This window comes from Myotis nattereri, assembly GCF_964212035.1.
Source record: "Myotis nattereri genome assembly, chromosome: 5".
In the NCBI taxonomy this organism is placed as follows: Eukaryota; Metazoa; Chordata; class Mammalia; order Chiroptera; family Vespertilionidae; genus Myotis; species Myotis nattereri.
Window position 1 is genome coordinate 51,972,055 of NC_138080.1, and position 17,781 is coordinate 51,989,835.

General features: G+C 37.8%; 1 protein-coding gene across 2 annotated transcripts; it reads left to right on the top strand.

Annotated features, from left to right (window-relative positions):
* The first annotated feature begins 605 nt into the window (after positions 1 to 605).
* PLRG1 (pleiotropic regulator 1) lies at positions 606 to 16,888 on the top strand. 2 transcript variants are annotated; one of them, XM_081092246.1, is made up of 15 exons: positions 606 to 708; positions 2,436 to 2,542; positions 3,961 to 4,103; positions 4,803 to 4,856; positions 5,804 to 5,897; positions 6,108 to 6,174; positions 8,691 to 8,792; positions 9,745 to 9,837; positions 11,981 to 12,130; positions 12,601 to 12,702; positions 13,222 to 13,324; positions 14,250 to 14,358; positions 15,304 to 15,443; positions 15,933 to 16,126; positions 16,686 to 16,888. In XM_081092246.1, exons 1-15 carry the CDS (start codon positions 700 to 702, stop codon positions 16,743 to 16,745), a joined length of 1,527 nt encoding a protein of 508 aa, XP_080948372.1. In that variant the 5' UTR covers positions 606 to 699; the 3' UTR covers positions 16,746 to 16,888. The 2 variants fall into 2 exon arrangements, with proteins under 2 accessions (XP_080948372.1, XP_080948373.1); XM_081092247.1 differs by lacking the exon at positions 606 to 708 and adding an exon at positions 1,830 to 2,318.
* The last annotated feature ends 893 nt before the right edge of the window (positions 16,889 to 17,781 follow it).

The window sequence follows — 17,781 nt, forward strand, 5'->3', positions numbered from 1 at the left end:
TGGCTTACATTTCTGTAACTTTATTGCCATTTAAAATCATGTTCTATTGTATAGTTATTACTGCCTTTAAAATTATATGAAATCTAGCACAGTATGTATTTTAGAATTACGGCATTTCCTTGCAAGCCCTACTACCATCAGTGACCACTGTCAGAAAAAAAAAATGAGTTTTCGGCAAAACTCACACTCACATTCAGAGTGATTGCATTTTTCAAGTAGGACCTTAATGGGTTTAATGAATTAAAAACTAATGAATTTCTAAATGAGATCATCAGTGCACATCGCTATACTTTCGACAGATTTTGTCCTCCCTCTCAAATTATACGCCGTACGCCCTGGGGACAAGTTCAGTGGCGCCGATTAGGTTGAGCAAAAGGCAAGGCCAGTGAAACGTTCGTCCATTCAAGTTTACAGGCGCGCAATTCCACCCCGTTTTTCTTCCTTCCTGGAAACGCACGTGTTGCAGGAGCCTGGGCTCCGGAGACGCGGGACTCCGCCCCAGAGGAGGCCGGGAGGAGAGAGGCCCGCCCCCGCGCCCGGGCCGCCGGCGGGGACCAGCGCGCGGTGCGGAGCTACGTCACATCCGGCGTCAGGGCCCCAGGTTCCGGAAGAGGCTGCACCGTGGTGGCGGCGGCTGTGTCTGTCTGCCTTGATGTTTGGTGTCTTTGCTGCCGGAGCCACGGAAAACACGGCAGCATCATGGTCGAGGTAGAGTGACCCTTGGGGGCTCAGTGTTGGCTCTGGGGCTGCTTTTCGTTGGCGGCGGGCGCGGGGGATCGAGTGTGTTGCGACTCTGGGGGGGGGGGGCGGGGAGGCTGCGAGGGGGGCTGGTTTGGCCGAGGCCGGGTGTCCCAGGGTTTTCTGGAGGGAGAGAGGCGGGATGAGAGCACGGCTTGCAGGTTGCGTCCAAGCGGGAAGCCTGAGGTCCTGCCTGCCGCCCTGAGTCGACCCTGGGGCCCCGGCGGGGGGCACTGTGTTCGGGGGCGGGCCTTCTGTCCTCGTCCGACGGCTGGTGTTCGGCGCCCGCGGGGTCGTGCCAGGGGTTCTGTGTCCGATGAGACCCGTGGTCTTCTCCGGTGCTGTTCGCTGTGGCTCTTACTCCAGCCGATCCCCAGGAGAATCTGCCATTCTTGAATGTGAGCATCTTCCCCTCGCTGGAACAGTCATTGTATTAGCAAATCTTGCCTCCGTTTTCTCAGAACTATTTCTTGGCTTTAGTCTGTATACCCACTGCCGTGTCCCCTCAGTTCACACCGACATCGTCTTTCACCGGGACGGGTGCATTAGCCCTCAGCGGGTCTCCTTGTGTCCATTTTTGTTACAACTCCCCTTCTCCCCAACGGGCATGTTTTAAAATGTAAGTTGGTCCTGCTTTTCTTGCTTAAAAACCCTTTACTAGCCCTTTGTTATGAGATCGAAAATACAGACGGTTGTAATGATCTTTAAAAAAAAAAAAAATCCTCTGACCTGGTCTATCCATCCTTGCAACCTTATCTTGCATCCCAACTCATCCTGTCATCGGATAAATGTAAGTGTTCTGCAGCTCCTGGCATTATTTGCGTTACTGAACACCTTTGTTCATGGCATTTTTCTCGCTGCCTGGATTGTTTTAACCTTTTTTTCTGTGCAAGGCTAACTTCCTTTCTGCTTAAATGCCACTTCGGAGAGATCTTTCGTCATATCCTAAGTTCTTGCTCCGTTTTCTCGGTCCCTTGCTTCTTTCCTTCATAGTACTTATTAAAATGCGGAGTTATTTTGCTTATTTTTATTTGTCTTGAGCATAGGGGCCAGATTGTCTTTTCATCATGCTGTTGTTAGCTCCTAGCAAGATACCTACCAGACATATATTAGTAGCTCAGTGCATTTTTATTAGATGCCCGGTGCACGACATTCCTGCACTGGAGGATTGGGGCAGGATTGGGGCGGGGGTTGTCCTTCAGCCCGGCCTGCGCCCTTTCCCAGTCTGGGAGCCCTTGGAGGATGTCCGACTGACACAGAGGCAGGAGAGGCTCTCGCCACTGCTGCTGCGCTTTCCAGCCGTCAGCCCGGCTTCTGGCTGAACCCGGGAGCGCACTGACCACCAGGGGACAGCTCCTGTGTTGAGCGTCTGCTGCCTGGTGGTCAGTGCACATCATGGTGACCTTGTTCCCCGCACCCTCCCCCCTTTGGTCGATTTGCATATTAGCCTTTTATTATATAGGAGGATAGGATGACTAATCTTAAGCATCACTCACTTGGTCAACTTGGGGCTCTAGCCGAAGAGGAGCTTCATCTTTTCATCTGAACTTGACTGCCATAGCTTGCTATAAGTAGCTGTGGTGAGTGGTGCAAAGTTTCTTACATTTTTAAACATGTAATAACTAATTTTTTATTTTAATTTAGGTTTGATATGTGTAGTTTGTAGCTAGACATGTAATTCCACTTTTTCTTTCTAGGAGGTACAGAAGCATTCTGTGCATACACTTGTGTTCAGGTCATTGAAGAGGACCCATGACATGTTTGTAGCCGATAATGGAAAACCTGTGCCTTTGGATGAAGAGAGGTAGGTATAGTTTCCTTCTTAATTGCTAGACTACTTAAATTTCTAATATTGGGGGACGAGAGCAGAGAGAGGGGAACCTTTAAAGTTTAGTGAGTGACACTAACAGACATAAGTGATCTATTCAATAACCAGTAGTGTTAGGGCATAATTTAAGCTGATTTGACCTTTTTTTTTTTTTTTTTTTTTGCCTTATCTTGTACATTACTTAATTTAATTGCATTTTACAAATACTCAGTAATTAGATGAGTCCCTTTTATGTGTAATGTTTTATAATTAGTCATTTTGAATGTGCTTCAGCTTCTCTCCCACTGCTCTCAGAGCCTTGCTGAGCTGAACTGTACCTGGCCAGTACTTCTACTCCCATCTTTTTCTTATTAGTATGATGAAGATTTTTGGTAGCATATTTTTAGTTCTACATGTCCAGCACCAGTATGGGATTTACATTATGTGCAATGTTCCTCACTTGCTATTTACCCTTCTTTTAAAATCTGCTTAATTACTCAAACAAGCATTTATATTTAATTTGTGAAGTGTACTGTTTTGTTTTTTAAAGAATAGTTTATTGGTTTTTTTCAATAGAAAGAGAGGAAGAGAAAGTTGGGGAGAGAGAGAAATGCAAGCACCCATAACCTGGGCATGTGCCCTTGACTGGGAATTAAAACGGCAGCCTCCTTATGCATTGGACGATCCCAGGGCTAAAGTGGACTATTTTTAAAAGTAATATAGGTACAATTTAAAAATAATGTTTGAACTAAGAACTTTGATTAGTTTTAACCTTTTTTGATATATCCAGTAAAGGTTACTAGAAAACTTTTACTATATTTTTATATTTAGGCATTTGAAGGAAAATATATTGACTTCCAGGGTTTTTTAAAGATACTTTAGTTTCTATATATTTTAAAATCAGATCCTTGATAACTCATGAATCATTGATTTACAAACTATAACAATATTTGGATTTGATGGATTCTGTGTGGTGGATTGTGAATAAAAGTATGGAAATGAGCCCTGGCTGGTGTGGCTCAGTTGGTTGAGCATCGTCCCATACACCAAAAGATTGCTGGTTCAATTCCTGGTCAGGGCACATGTCCAGGTTTTGGGTTCCATCCCAGGTCGTGCTGCATACAGAAGGCAACCAATCGATGTTTTTCTCTCCCATCAGTGTCTCTCTCTCTCTCTCTCCCCCTTCATTTCTCTCTAAAAATTAATAATAGCATTTTTTAAAAAGGGGGAAATGAACTTGGAAATTTTAAGCTTTTTAAAGTGCAGTTTTACTTTAAAATCTTTATAGAAAATCTACATGATTAGGCAAACCTAATAAGCTATTTAAGTACTTGTTTCCTGGCTACCTGTGAATGTGTTTATATTGGGGAATATATTTAAAGATACATTCTTATGCTTATAACTTTTTAAAATAGTCACAAACGAAAAATGGCAGTCAAGCTACGGAATGAGTATGGTCCTGTGTTGCACATGCCTACTTTGAAAGAAAATTTTAAAGAGAAGGGTCCTCAGAATGCATCAGATTCATATGGTCATAAACAATATCCTGCAAATCAAGGTGAGTATGGCATTGTCAGAAATGTAAGGACTTATATGTGAATTTTAAAAATAGATACATGAAACCTGTTATTAGTACCCCTCCTGGGAGGACTAATTAGAGCCAAACCCTCTTTAACACCTATACCTGTATTGATTTCCCCATTGGAGTAGTGAGTGAGGTTATTGGTTGGTAAATTTTTTCTGTAGGAAATGGGATAATGGTAGTATAATGATGGCAGAAATTCTTCGGATATGGAGACGGTCATGATGGAGATAAAGAAAAAATTCTTAATATGTGGGTAGACTATCACTTTTTTCAGAAAGATGACATTAAGTACTGAAATTGTAATGAATTAAAGATAATCCAAGATCCTCCAGGGAAACCATTTGCTTAGAAGAAAAAACAGTGGATTATTACTTTATAGGATGATCGCTACACACCATTGCCCTATCGTAATTGCACAACTTTCTTGACATGTTAGCAAATGGTCAGGGAAATCACTATATATGTGCTCTTTAGAAGTCAAAACAAAAATGATCAACTTACCTTATTTCTGAGGCTTGGGTTTAGTTGTGAAATTTTTAGAAATCTGGTTGATAATTTAATATTTAATTTATTAAAAGAGATAATACTAGTACATAAGATAAATTTTGCCATTGATAAATCTCTCTTCCTATCCTCTTCCTGTCTGTCTCTCTCTCTCCTTCTCTCTCTCAGGACAAGAAGTTGAATATTTGGTGACCGGTACACATCCCTATCCACCAGGACCTGGTAAGTGATCTGCATATTGAAAAAGTCTTACTGTCACATGTATTTCTGTGAATGAGTTAATAATATGATTCCCATAGCCTATAAAGTATAAAATAAGCTCAATAGCCAGGCATCGCTTTTTAGATGATAATGAACTAATACTTAGTATCACAAGCATTTATTTGGCAAACATACTTAGCCAGTTAACTGCCACGATATTTTGAATTTAATTTAAAAAGGTCCGCCGCTTGCGTCTATAGACGCTTATGGCGTACACATGGTTAAGCATCTATATTTTTTTATTCACTGTGCTAGGAATTCAAAGACAATAAGACTGCTCCAGACCAAGACAAGCTTATTATTTGGAGGTTTAGGCAGACATAAATATCACTAAGCTTATAAAAATGAGGCTAGAAGCATTAGTATAGAAGCAGCTCTGATAGAAATGTTTCCTGGTGTGTGCATATGGAGGAATTGGCACACGAATGGAGTGGCCAGTATAACAGGGTAGAAGATAAAAAATCTTAGTATATTTAGGTTCTAGTAATTTTAGAGTACAGAATTCACGATAATGAAAGTATAGGAGAATTACTGCTTCTTGTTGTATGTTATACATTTACTCTTTAAAACATTCTGTTAGTATTTAGGAAACTGCTTAATTTTTATATCTGATGGTAATATCCCAAGATTTAACCAGAAATTTAACTTTACTGTCTTAGACTTTGCTAATACCAAGCTGCTTGAGATTAAATTAAATTTGAGTTATATATTGTTAGGCAATATTTGTGGTAAAATGCTAGTGACAAAAGGCATACAAAATGTAATCAGTTTTTGAAATGTCATCACCTGGAGATAATCACCGTTCCCTTTTTGGTATGGTTTCCTCCAGTGTTTTATTTTAAATGCATGTGAATAAAAACAGATAGCTGCTAAAAGGTTTTTTGTGTGTGTTTTTTAAATTTTAACAGGGGTTGCTTTAACAGCAGATACTAAGATCCAAAGAATGCCAAGTGAATCAGCTGCACAGTCCTTAGCTGTAGCATTACCTTCTTCTCAGGCCAGGTATGAAATATGCTTCTCATTATAAGGATTTTGCAAGCACAGTTCACTGTTCACATTTTTTCCTCATTTTTAAATTTGTTTCTTTATAAGTGTGTATTACAGGACATTTTTCTTTATCAGTGCTTACAAAAATTTAACATATAAAACTCATTCTGCAAAACATGTGATTGGAGGGATTAAGTACTTAGAATCTGATGTTTTTTGCTTCAGGGTTGATGCCAATCGTGCTGCTCCTGCTGGAGGCTCTGACCGCTCACAGCCTGCAGGGATGACTTTGGTAAGTTTCTCTGTCTGATCACACTGCAGGTGTCTACCTTTTGGAATATGTTGCCTGGTTTCCCTTTATTCTATTTAAATTTCCCCAAAATTTAATTTGCTAGTGAATTGACATATTTTTTAGAATTTAAAATTGTGTTAACTCTGTGTCTGTTTACACATTGTTTATGTTTATTTTGGTGAAGATAATGTGACGTTGCTCTTTATTATCCACTGCTTAAAATATAAGAAATTTTATTTTGAGACTTGTATAAGTATGTTTTAGATATGAAAGCCTTTTTAACACATTGCGTACCACATAGAAATCTCTAAGACATGCGCCAGGGACCGCACGTTTTTGGGCAAACTGCATGTTATTTAAGTCATCATAACTACAGATCATAATGCACTTTAGGTGTTGTTTTTCAATAATTATAACATTTTCATTTACATAAACAATTAAACAATTAAAGTTCCTAGTACTTTTTTAACGTATGGTACTGCGTAAAACATTTTCCTCTATAAAGAGGGACCAAACAAAATTTACATAAGTATCTAGATTTGCTCCTTTTTCCATGGGTGGCACAAACTCTGCAGGCTCTCGTAGGAAATTTTTTCTTTCCACTCGCTGGAATACATGAAGGTTCATGCTGCTTCATGTCACCTGACAACCTTTTGGGTGGATCTTTACGAGGTGCTCTCCTTGCACCCCCAGGGGAAGGGCTGGACAGATTTGCCTCTGGTTCCGGAGAGCCTTCATTATTGTCATCCGTTATCCAGTCTTTCGCCACCGATAGCAGAAACTGTTTCTACTTCATTTTTGCTTGTGGATTGAGGACGTTGTACACTCTAAATTAAATGAAAAGTCCACAGTTTATAAGGTACAACACTGTGGACTGTGCCCCCCCAGCACGACCAAGAGTGGGGAGGGGAGGTGCAAGGATTAAGGAAAGGCAGACAGAATAATAGCTGGGTCTCGGTGGGATGCTGCTCCCTGAAGAGGAGACAACGCCAGCACCCACAAGCCGTGTCTTTATTTTATCGCAGATGCCACGAGGCAAAGTAGGGGCGTGATCACGTTGTTTACAGCATTCTCGTGAGTCTCAACCTCACTCAACTACATGCACCCGAACTCTATCACAAGGCACGTGGGGCTACGTGTTTGGACCATAGGTTCAATTATAGCCGTTGGCTATGATTGTGCTGGGAGGGCCCTGCCCTCCAGCTGGGACTTGCACGTGGCAGTGAGAGGACCCTGTCCTTTGATTAGTCCGAGGCTTGAACCTGGCCAAAACACTGTAACCGTGCCCCACAGTGGACAAGGCAGTGTGTTGACATCTAAGGTCCATAACAGATGGCCCGCGAAACACGAGAACACTCGTGGGTGGTCCTTAACAGATGGTGCGCGAAACACAAGAAAACTCGTGAGCGGTACAAAATGTGTTAAAATTAAACTCTCAGTTGATTTATACAGTTGAGTACTAAAAGTTTATAAGTAAATGGCAACTACTGTTACTGGTAGAAGTGGTTAGAGAAAGAATACCTGGAAATATGCTGTCACTTGAAATAAGTGTCAGCTTTACTTCAGCATATTGTGCACTTGGTTTGACGTTAGGAAGTGAATAGCTCTCCCACCACGTCCTGTTTTTAGCCTCCATTTGCAGGTCTCTGTCAGGCTTTCTGCCTCCTTTGGAGGAAGTAATGTTAGCTTCTTGAGGTAGGAACTTTATGGGCTTAAGTATTTTTCAATAAATGGATACTGTAACAGTAGATGGTATCTTAGTATATTAGCTAGAATGTCTTTTAAAAATAGTATTGAAATATTTGGGGGGAAGATAGAAGGACCTATCAATGACTCCATTGCAATATTAAATCAATGATGTTAAAATATGACTATGAAGGGCAATGGCATTAATCCACTATGGTCACTTTAAAAATGAGGCACATAGGTTACATAATTTTTACCGAAGGTCAATAAGCTATTAATTGGTAGAGCTGGGTTTTGAACTTAGGTACAGTGATATATGCTCTTCAATGTTCTGCCTCTCTGATTTTTAAATTGCTTTTTTAAATTAACATAATAAAATACAGTTTTTATTAGAAATCTTAGGCTCATTTTCTAGTTATGCAAACATGTTTAGCTGCCCTTTCTCTTCATGGGGTAGAGGGAGCTGCTTTCAAAAATTCCCTCTTCGCCCTCGCCGGTTTGGCTCACTGGATAGAGTGTCGGCCTGGGGACTGAAGAGTCCCGGGTTCGATTCTGATTAAGGGCATGTACCTTGGTTGCAGGCACATCCCCAGTAGGGGGTGTGCAGGAGGCAGCTGATCGATGCTTCTCTCTCATCAATGTTTCAAACTCTATCCCTCTCCCTTTCTCTCTTTAAAAAATCAATAAAATATATTAAAAAAAATAATTTCCTCTTTGAATTTCCATTTCTGAGAAAACTTCATAAATCCCCTATTCGCATTTCTATTTTTGATAACATGAAAACTCAAGTGTGATATCTTTAATAATAATGAAATCTGTTCCACACGTAGGCTGTTATGGAGGGTGGCAATGCCAAGAACTCTGCACTCATGGCAAAGAAGGCCCCGACAATGCCAAAACCCCAGTGGCACCCGCCATGGAAACTCTACAGGGTGAGTGAATCTGTATATTATTCCACGACATGAAATGTGATCACTACTTTCCACTTGACAAAAGCTACGAATAGAATAAGGAGGAAAAGGAGTGAAAATGGGAACGGGTAAAGAGGTTGGGTGGGGGAAGGGACTTAAGCACTATCTAAAATATCTTGGAAAGCAGACTTGTATTTTGTATAAAATATTGATAGAAAGCTACTAAATGTGGAGAGCAGGCGAAATAAATGTAGTAATGCGCTTGAGGTATTTAATATGGAGCTCAAGGGGAAAAACAGTGTTTAAGTACATTTCTTTAGCTCTACTGATTATCTTTTAAATTATAGTAAATTAAAATTATTTAAAATGTACCAGATCTAAAGTAAAATGTATATAGTAGGGAAGTTGCACAGCTACTTATAATTTAAATATGTTATATTTTACTTTTCAGAATATCATACAGTAAAATAGATTTTCTTTTGGTATACAGATCTAATAAATTTAATAGCTATATAGATTTGGGTAGCCACTACCACAATCAGGATATAGAAGTTCCATTTTTTATATCCATACCCTTCCCTAGCCCTGGCAACCATTTGTTTTCCATCACTGTGTCTTTTCAACTGCGTCACATAAATGGAATCATTCAGTGTGTTCCTTTTGGGACTTTCTTCACTCAGCTTAATGCCTTTGAGATTCATCCAAGTTGTTGCAAGTATTAATACATTCCTTTCTATTGCTGAGTAGTATTCCATTGTATAGATATACCACAGTTTGTGCATTCATTCATGGATTGAAGGTAATTTAATACTTGTATCATTCAAAACTCTAATTGTCAAATAAACTTACATTCTTATCATTGAAAGATGTTGGAGGTCAATTTAAATTTGAATGAACTTTAACTTACATGTAATGATACAAAATTGAATAACCTTTAACTTACGTGTCTACGCATTCTACATTCTGAATACAGGTGATCAGTGGGCATCTTGGCTGGGTTCGATGTATTGCTGTGGAACCTGGAAATCAGTGGTTTGTTACTGGATCTGCTGACAGAACTATAAAGGTAATAAGGAGGGAACTGCTTTGTATTTTCCATGTACATTTAATCTGTTTTAAGTTATTTCCTGAGGGAATTGCTCTTGTAGTTCCTTTGACTTCTTAGACCTGAGTATGAAGTAAAACTTACTGTCTATACCAGTTAAAAGTTCCATGTGTTTGAAAAGTGGTATTTGAACAACAGTTTTTCCAAACAATATGCTGACTACCTACCACAAATTCCTTGATATTTAAGTTTTTTCCTCTCTGGTTATAAAATTAAAGCATGGTCATCTATAAAAAATGTGGAAAGTAGAAATATAAAAGAACATAGACCCATATATAATCCTACCACTGTGAAGTATTTGAATGAATTTCTCTTTAGTTTTTATTTCTGTGCATATGTATCAGTGCATTTTCTTCTGAGTTTTTTCCTTCGTGTATATGTGTATCTTTTAAAAATCATGCTTGGTAATGTAATTTTCAACCTTACTTTTTGCACTTAACATTATATCAAAGGCATATTTCTGTGAAAAAGCTAACATCTTTTTAAATGGTTCCATGGGAGTACATCACTTATATATCCTATAATCTATTTTCTTTCAGTTTTTTATATTTATTGATTTCAGGAAGAGAGAAAAAAACAGAGATTTGTTGTTTCACTTATTTATGCATTCACTAATTGATTTTTCTATGTGTCTTGACTGGGGATCAAACCCGCAACCTTAGCATATCGGGTGAGCTACCCAGCCATGGCCAGCCTTTTCTATTTTTAAATTACTTTATTTTCAATTCTTGGAAATGGAATTAATGGGTCAAACATTTGTTTAAGTTGGCACCCAAAGCACAAATTATTTTCTAAAATGGTTAATTGATACAGTGTATGAGAGGATTCTTTTCAGCTTATTGTTTATGTTTAAAATTTCTATTCATATGATAAGCAGAAATGGTTATCCAATCTTTCAAAAATTGTTCATATAGAATTTTTAGTGAGGAACAATTTTTTCATACCTTATAAAACTACTTTTAGGGTTTTTAAAATATTTTTTTATTGAGTTGTAATTGACATATAATATTAGGTTAATTTTAGGTGTACAACATAATGATTTGCTTTTTGTTTTATTGTGATATGATCACCAAAAAGTCCAGTTAATATCTGTCGTGGTACATAACTACAAGTTTTTTTTTTCTTGTGATGAGAACTTTTAAGATGTACTCTCAGCAGCTTTCAAGTATGCAGTCTAGTATTATTAGCTGCAGTCAACATGCATACATAATGATATCCCCATAACTTACTAATTTGTAACTGGAACTTTGTACCCTTTGACTCCCTTCACCCATTTTATCCATCCTTCACCCTGGCTTCTGGCACCTCCAGTCTGTTCTCTGTATCTATGAGCTTAGTTTTTCAGGTTTTTGTTTCTGTTTTAAATTCCGCATATAAGTGAGATCACGTTCTATTTGTCTTTCTTTAACTTAATTTGTTTAGCATAATGCCCTTAAGGACAACTCATGTTGTCCCAGGTGGCAAGATTTTTTTTTTAATGGCTCAATAATATTCCATTGTATGTATATATGCCACATTCTCTTTATGCATGTATCAGTTAATGAACACTTAGTTTCCTTAAAGGTTTTTTGTTTTATTTTTAATCCTTACCTGGGGACATGCTTAGGGGGAGAGAGAGAAACATCAATGGCACATCCATAGGTTGCCCTTGGTGAACCTGCCAACCGGGATTGAACCCGAAACCCAGGTCTGTGCCCTGATCAGGAATGGAACCTGGAACTTTTCGGTGCACAGGACATTGCTCAACCGACTGAGCTACTGCAGCCAGACTCATAGGGTTTTTTTTAAGTTGTTGCCATCCTTGGCTAATTTAATACTATAACATTTATACTTTTGTTAACAATGATATCCTTTCTTTGTTAAGAATTTTAACTTTTTGTCATCTGTTACAAATATTTTCCCAGTTTGAGCTTGCCTTTTAATTCTGATTTCCCCCCTGCTTTTCTTTTTTTTTTTTTTTGAGGGGGAGGGGTTTTGACAAATTAAAACAATTTTATATGTTCATAACCTTCACATTTTGGAGACTTAATTTTAATATCAGGATCATAAAATTTTGTTTTGGGATAACCAACAAGGAGAAAAATGAAATATTCTTTGATTGCAGATCTGGGACTTGGCTAGTGGCAAATTAAAACTGTCATTAACTGGGCACATTAGTACAGTTCGTGGTGTGATAGTAAGCGCGAGAAGCCCATACCTGTTTTCCTGTGGAGAAGACAAACAGGTCAAATGCTGGGATCTTGAATATAATAAGGTAAGCTTGGATATAAGTTTTGAAAACAATGATTCTCTGAGATCTGCTCCTATTGAAGTGGATCAGTGATGAAAATAGCCAAATCTGAGCATCAGAAGACCTTCCAGTCCACCTGATGCATGATCTCTCTAGTTCTGAGAAGCAAAAGTATAAAGTAATTTAACACAATAAGAGTGTGTATGTGTGTGTGTGTGTGTGTGTGTGTGTTAAGGTGACAGTGGCTAACTGAGGACTTGGTGCTGGATGAATGAGATTGGGGTGGGGAGGTAGGGACATACCTGTTTGAAAGGCTGATCAGTTCTGAGCAATGATGAAAAGGTTTGACTACTGACCTTTGTAATTATGAAGGTTTCTACACTTGACCTGAGCTCAGACTTGGAATTGAAGAAACAAATAAAAACTCCACACATTATGAGCCACAGGTTTTCTTTCTAATTATAGAAATTTTAACTTTCCTGCTATATTTGTAGGTTATCAGGCACTATCATGGACATCTGAGTGCAGTGTATGGTTTGGATTTGCACCCAACAATTGATGTGCTGGTAACCTGTAGTCGTGATTCAACTGCACGGGTAAATGGAATAGAGCTTGGTGTTTATCTTTATATAAATTGCATCTTATACATATTTGGTATTAGAGTCATATATTGTTTGGTAAAGAATTAAATATTGTTACTTTGACTCACCAATAACCAAGTCCCTCTGTTCCTGGCTTGTTTTTACACTTTCATCTTCCGTTCTGTGGCCTTACCAAGTTTATTGGAAATGCCCTGCCTCTGAAATGTGACACTCAGAATCCGTTCTGCCATCTCAGGTTTCATTTAATAGTTCCATTATACCTATCCTTACACTTTCAGTCTCCTACTCTTTTAGGCCCCCCTCCACCCCCCAACCCATCAGCTGTCTCCTATCTATAACCCCCAGCCAGCTTTGAAATTATTCTCTCTCATTTAAGGCTTTCTTTATATTCAGGCACTGTTGCGTATTAAATTCCCAACCTTGAGTTCATTCAATTACCTGCCTAAGCTATGAATACCTATTCTCTTTGACAGTATGTCTATTGTGTGTGTGTGTGTGTGGTTTTTTTTATAGATTTGGGATGTGAGAACTAAAGCCAGTGTACATACATTATCTGGACATACAAATGCAGTTGCTACAGTGAGGTGTCAAGCTGCAGAACCACAAATTATTACTGGTAAAATTCATACTTTCAAGTTTACCATGTATTCATATCAATACATTATTGTACATGTATTTTTCATACTTGCTGTGACTCTCGCTTTGTATTGTGTATACCATGTTTCTGTGTGCATTTGAAATTTATTGTAGTAATATTTTATTCTGTTATGTCGGACTTTTTACATATCATAGACTATGTCATACACAGTTTTATATAATGTCTGATAGCATCAGAATTACTGGTATAGAAAATTAAAATTAGAAGACAAGATACCCTGACGTCAGTAATCTTTAGAACAGGTTTGAGTCTTGTTTTAATTAAAAGAAGGTTAATAACAATGGATCTTTACTCTAAGACTAGAAAATAATTCTGTGATATATTTTATTAACTAAAATACCATTTGAATTTTTTCCTCCCCTTCCACTAGGGGATAACATCATGTATTTGTTTTATCTGTTATTGGCATTTGTTCAAGCTGTTCAGTTGACAGTGCATCAAGCATGTATTACATTCTTGTTGTTGTTAATCCTCACCCAAGCATAATTTTCCATTGATTTTATGAGAGGGGAAGGGAGGGAGGGAAGAGAGAGAGGGAGAGAGAGAGAAACATTGATGTGAGAGAGACACATCGATTAGTTGACTCCCACATGTGCCTAACCGGGGCTGGGGTAGAACCTGCCCTTGACTGGGAATCTAACCTGTGATCCTTCTGTGCACCAGCCAGTGCTCTATCCATTGAGTCTTGTGGGCCAGGTCTACATTTTTTTAAGAATTAAATTTAAAACCAACCTAAAATTTTGGAAGTTCAAAGCAACTAGCCAAGAGTTTATATGACTTTCATTTAGTATATATGTGTCTATGACAGAACACTTCATATTTTATTATAGTTTTGCATTCTTTTTCCTGATCTGTGTTTTGGGGATATGCATTTTCATTATAGGAAGCCATGACACTACAATACGATTATGGGATTTGGTGGCTGGAAAAACAAGAGTCACATTAACAAATCACAAAAAATCAGTGAGAGCTGTGGTGTTACATCCAAGACAGTAAGTATGTCTTCCTAATTATTTTCTCCTTCCTTCAGTTTTTGGTATAGTACAGGAATACCAACTTTAGTACTACTTTGTAGTCATTTAGACACTCATTTACAGGCCTTTTCCCTGTGTTGGTATTTTGCTTCATGCCCTATATGAGATGAGATTTTCTACATGGTAAATAATGTCAAATGAAACAATATGAATAAGTCATATTTAAAAACTGGATGTCAAAATAGAAGCTAAGAGTAGCTAGATTTAATGTTTTGGACATAAGTGTTGTTTATTGTACACTGAGATATACATACAATAGTTGAGTTCTTAAGGGGGAAGTTAATACACATAGGAAAAAAAGGTAGGAACTGTGAACATTATAGTCAGGGTATCCAAAGAGGTGGAGCATAATATCCCAAGCTATTGTTTGTTATATCTCATCACCCTGACATTTTTCTGGCCATTTTCATGTGTTTTCTCTTTTTCTTCTCCCTTTTTGCCCTCCCCCCCTTCCCTCTCTTCTACTTTTTTCCTTTTCCTGTCTTCCTTACTCCCTTTCTTTCTCTCTCACTCCCTTTCTCTCTCTTCCTCTTTCCCTCTGTTTCTTTCCTTGAGTTGTCCTCTTATCCCCCTGCCCCTCCAAAATAGTTGCACAACCCCTCACCCTTTATGTGAATTTAGGGGTTTTCACATTTATTGCTCTAGCTCAGTACAGGTCATTGGAGAAATGAGAGGAGAATAAAACATTAATCTAGGTCTCAAAACACATTTAAAATACTTTGAAAATATGATTTAACTTGGAGTAAATGTCTTGATATTTTTACCTCTTGGTATGACAATAATATTTGGCTAACACTGCATAGATCACTGAATACACATGCTAAATACAACCATAATAAGCATCTTTAAATCTACCATTTTTTTACTTGGTTTACTTTGTTGCTGTTTTTAATCTTATTTCAGTTACACATTTGCATCTGGTTCTCCAGATAACATAAAACAGTGGAAATTCCCTGATGGAAGTTTCATTCAAAATCTTTCTGGTCATAATGCTATTATTAACACATTGACAGTAAATTCTGATGGAGTGCTCGTATCTGGAGGTAAAAAGATTTTTATGATAAATTTGCTTTAGTCTGTCATTGTTTGTTTTAGTGAATGAGGAAATATTTGTAAAATTTCTAAGCCCTCACACCTAAATATTATAGCAGATCTTGCCTAATGTATATTTGCATGTTTATATGTGTGTTCATGCATATTCATAATACATGTAGCATATTTCATAGTTCAGCCTTCTCTGAGTTTCCACATGATAAATCTAAGTTTGGGATTTATGCTGTGAATCACCTAAAGTTTGGTTGCATATTCTGGAATTGGATGTCATTTTGTGGTGCTTTTTGAGGTCTGTAATAAATTCTGAATTAAGCACAAATGAAAGTGGGCAAACCAATATTAAGAGAAGCTTGAGTGGCTGTGTCATATATATCTTTTTAATTATAGTTATTGCCATTGTGCTCGGCTAATGGTTCGTGCTTAATGCTTGCCAAGCTGAATTGTTGAAGGGATACCCAATTTAGCTATTTCCCTTTAAGCTGACAATGGAACCATGCATCTTTGGGATTGGAGAACTGGCTACAATTTCCAGAGAGTTCATGCAGCTGTGCAGCCTGGGTCTTTGGACAGTGAATCAGGAATATTTGCTTGTGCTTTTGATCAGTCTGAAAGTCGGTTACTAACGGCTGAAGCTGATAAAACCATTAAAGTGTACAGAGAGGATGATACAGCGGTAAGTTCTCAGTTTCACGTACGTATTAAAGTAATTCAACTGTACCAATTTTGCAAGTATATGCTCATTTTAAAGTTACTGAAATTATCAGAAGGAAAAGAATCTTTATAGTGTTAAAGTATTTATCATCTTGAGTAGTGTCAGCTCATAGCTTTCTATATTGGTCTTATTGATGCCAGTGAATCCATACATTGTCTTAATTTTATTCCAACTTTTCTTATTACAGTTACCGGGCAAATGTTGCAATAAGAACAACAGCAAATAGATTGCTATGCAAATGAATTCTAGAATCATCAGCTTTGGTGTTACTAGAGTATCTACATAGCAATTTTATTTGAGATGAAAAGACATAAACTGGATTTGTAGTGAATCTACTCATTCTTTATTAGATTCAGATAATCCCAAAAGTTTGTGAACTGTTCCTGAAATTGTTAAATAACTTAAATATATAATGCCAAGTAATATAATGTAGAACAGGTACCTTATTTTTGTTAGGAAGGAAGTTACTAAATATGAAGAAAACTAATACTTTATTTTCTTATTACTTTCCTATTTTTAGACAGAAGAAACTCATCCAGTCAGCTGGAAACCAGAAATTATCAAGAGAAAGAGATTTTAATATGACCTTGTCTTTATGGCGTTTTTGTTTTTGTTTTTTGTTTGCTTGGTGGATATCCACTCATTTTGTGCTCTGGCTAGCAGAAACTCACATGTTCGAATCATTGCTGCTTCATATTTTACAATAAAATGTACTGTCTTCCCCTCCCCGTGTTTTTATTTCTAAAATAATTTGAGGTCCTAGGAAGATGCAGATAGCAAGCATATGCTGGTTTGTTGACTACAACTATTGTATAACTATTCTAAAGATAGAATATTTTATCAATTTTATTAAAAGACTTTTTTTTTTAATTTATCAAATTGCCTGCTATAATAGGACTTGTTTTGAGGGAAGCAGTTGGTGGGGTTTTTTGTTTGTTTGTTTTTTAATTCTTTAAACACTGATAATTTGGGATTAAAGAATTTGACGTTTTAATTTAAATTAGGGATGTTGATTCCACAGGCAGTTTTGCTCCTACACTGACTGACAGGTGCAGCATGTCTGCTGGCAAGTTACTTAACTTTTCTGATTTGTTTCCAAACTGGTGAATGTGGGCTAGCAGTGCCAGCCCCACAGAGTGGTTGTGCCTGTCAAAGAGCAAAGTGGACATAACAGAACCTGGCAAACAGGAAGCACTCTGTGCGCATGAACTGTTATTTCCCTGGATACAGTGACTTCCATCATGCTTAGTTGCTGCTGCTTGTCAGACCTTATAACTGCCTAAAAATGTTACTTCACTCTCATTTCTATCTGGAGTTGGTAAATTATTTCTACACTCTAGGGCAGTGATGGCGAGCCTATGACACGCGTGTCAGAGGTGACACGCGAACTCATTTTTTTGGTTGATTTTTCTTTGTTAAATGGCATTTAAATATATAAAATAAATATCAAAAATATAAGTCTTTCTTTTACTATGGTTGCAAATATCAAAAAATTTCTATATGTGACAAGGCACCAGAGTTAAGTTAGGGTTTTTCAAAATGCTGACACGCCGAGCTCAAAAGGTTCCCCATCACTGCTTTAGGGCATTGATCTCTCCCAAAGTCATTGGCAAAGC

What these genes read in the sequence shown, in the direction of transcription:
- PLRG1 (XM_081092246.1), top strand. An exon ending in GTGCCTTTGGATGAAGAGAG is followed by an intron (nt 2,543 to 3,960) that starts GTAGGTATAGTT and finishes TTTTTAAAATAG; the next exon opens with TCACAAACGAAAAATGGCAG. An exon ending in GGGATCTTGAATATAATAAG is followed by an intron (nt 12,131 to 12,600) that starts GTAAGCTTGGAT and finishes CTATATTTGTAG; the next exon opens with GTTATCAGGCACTATCATGG.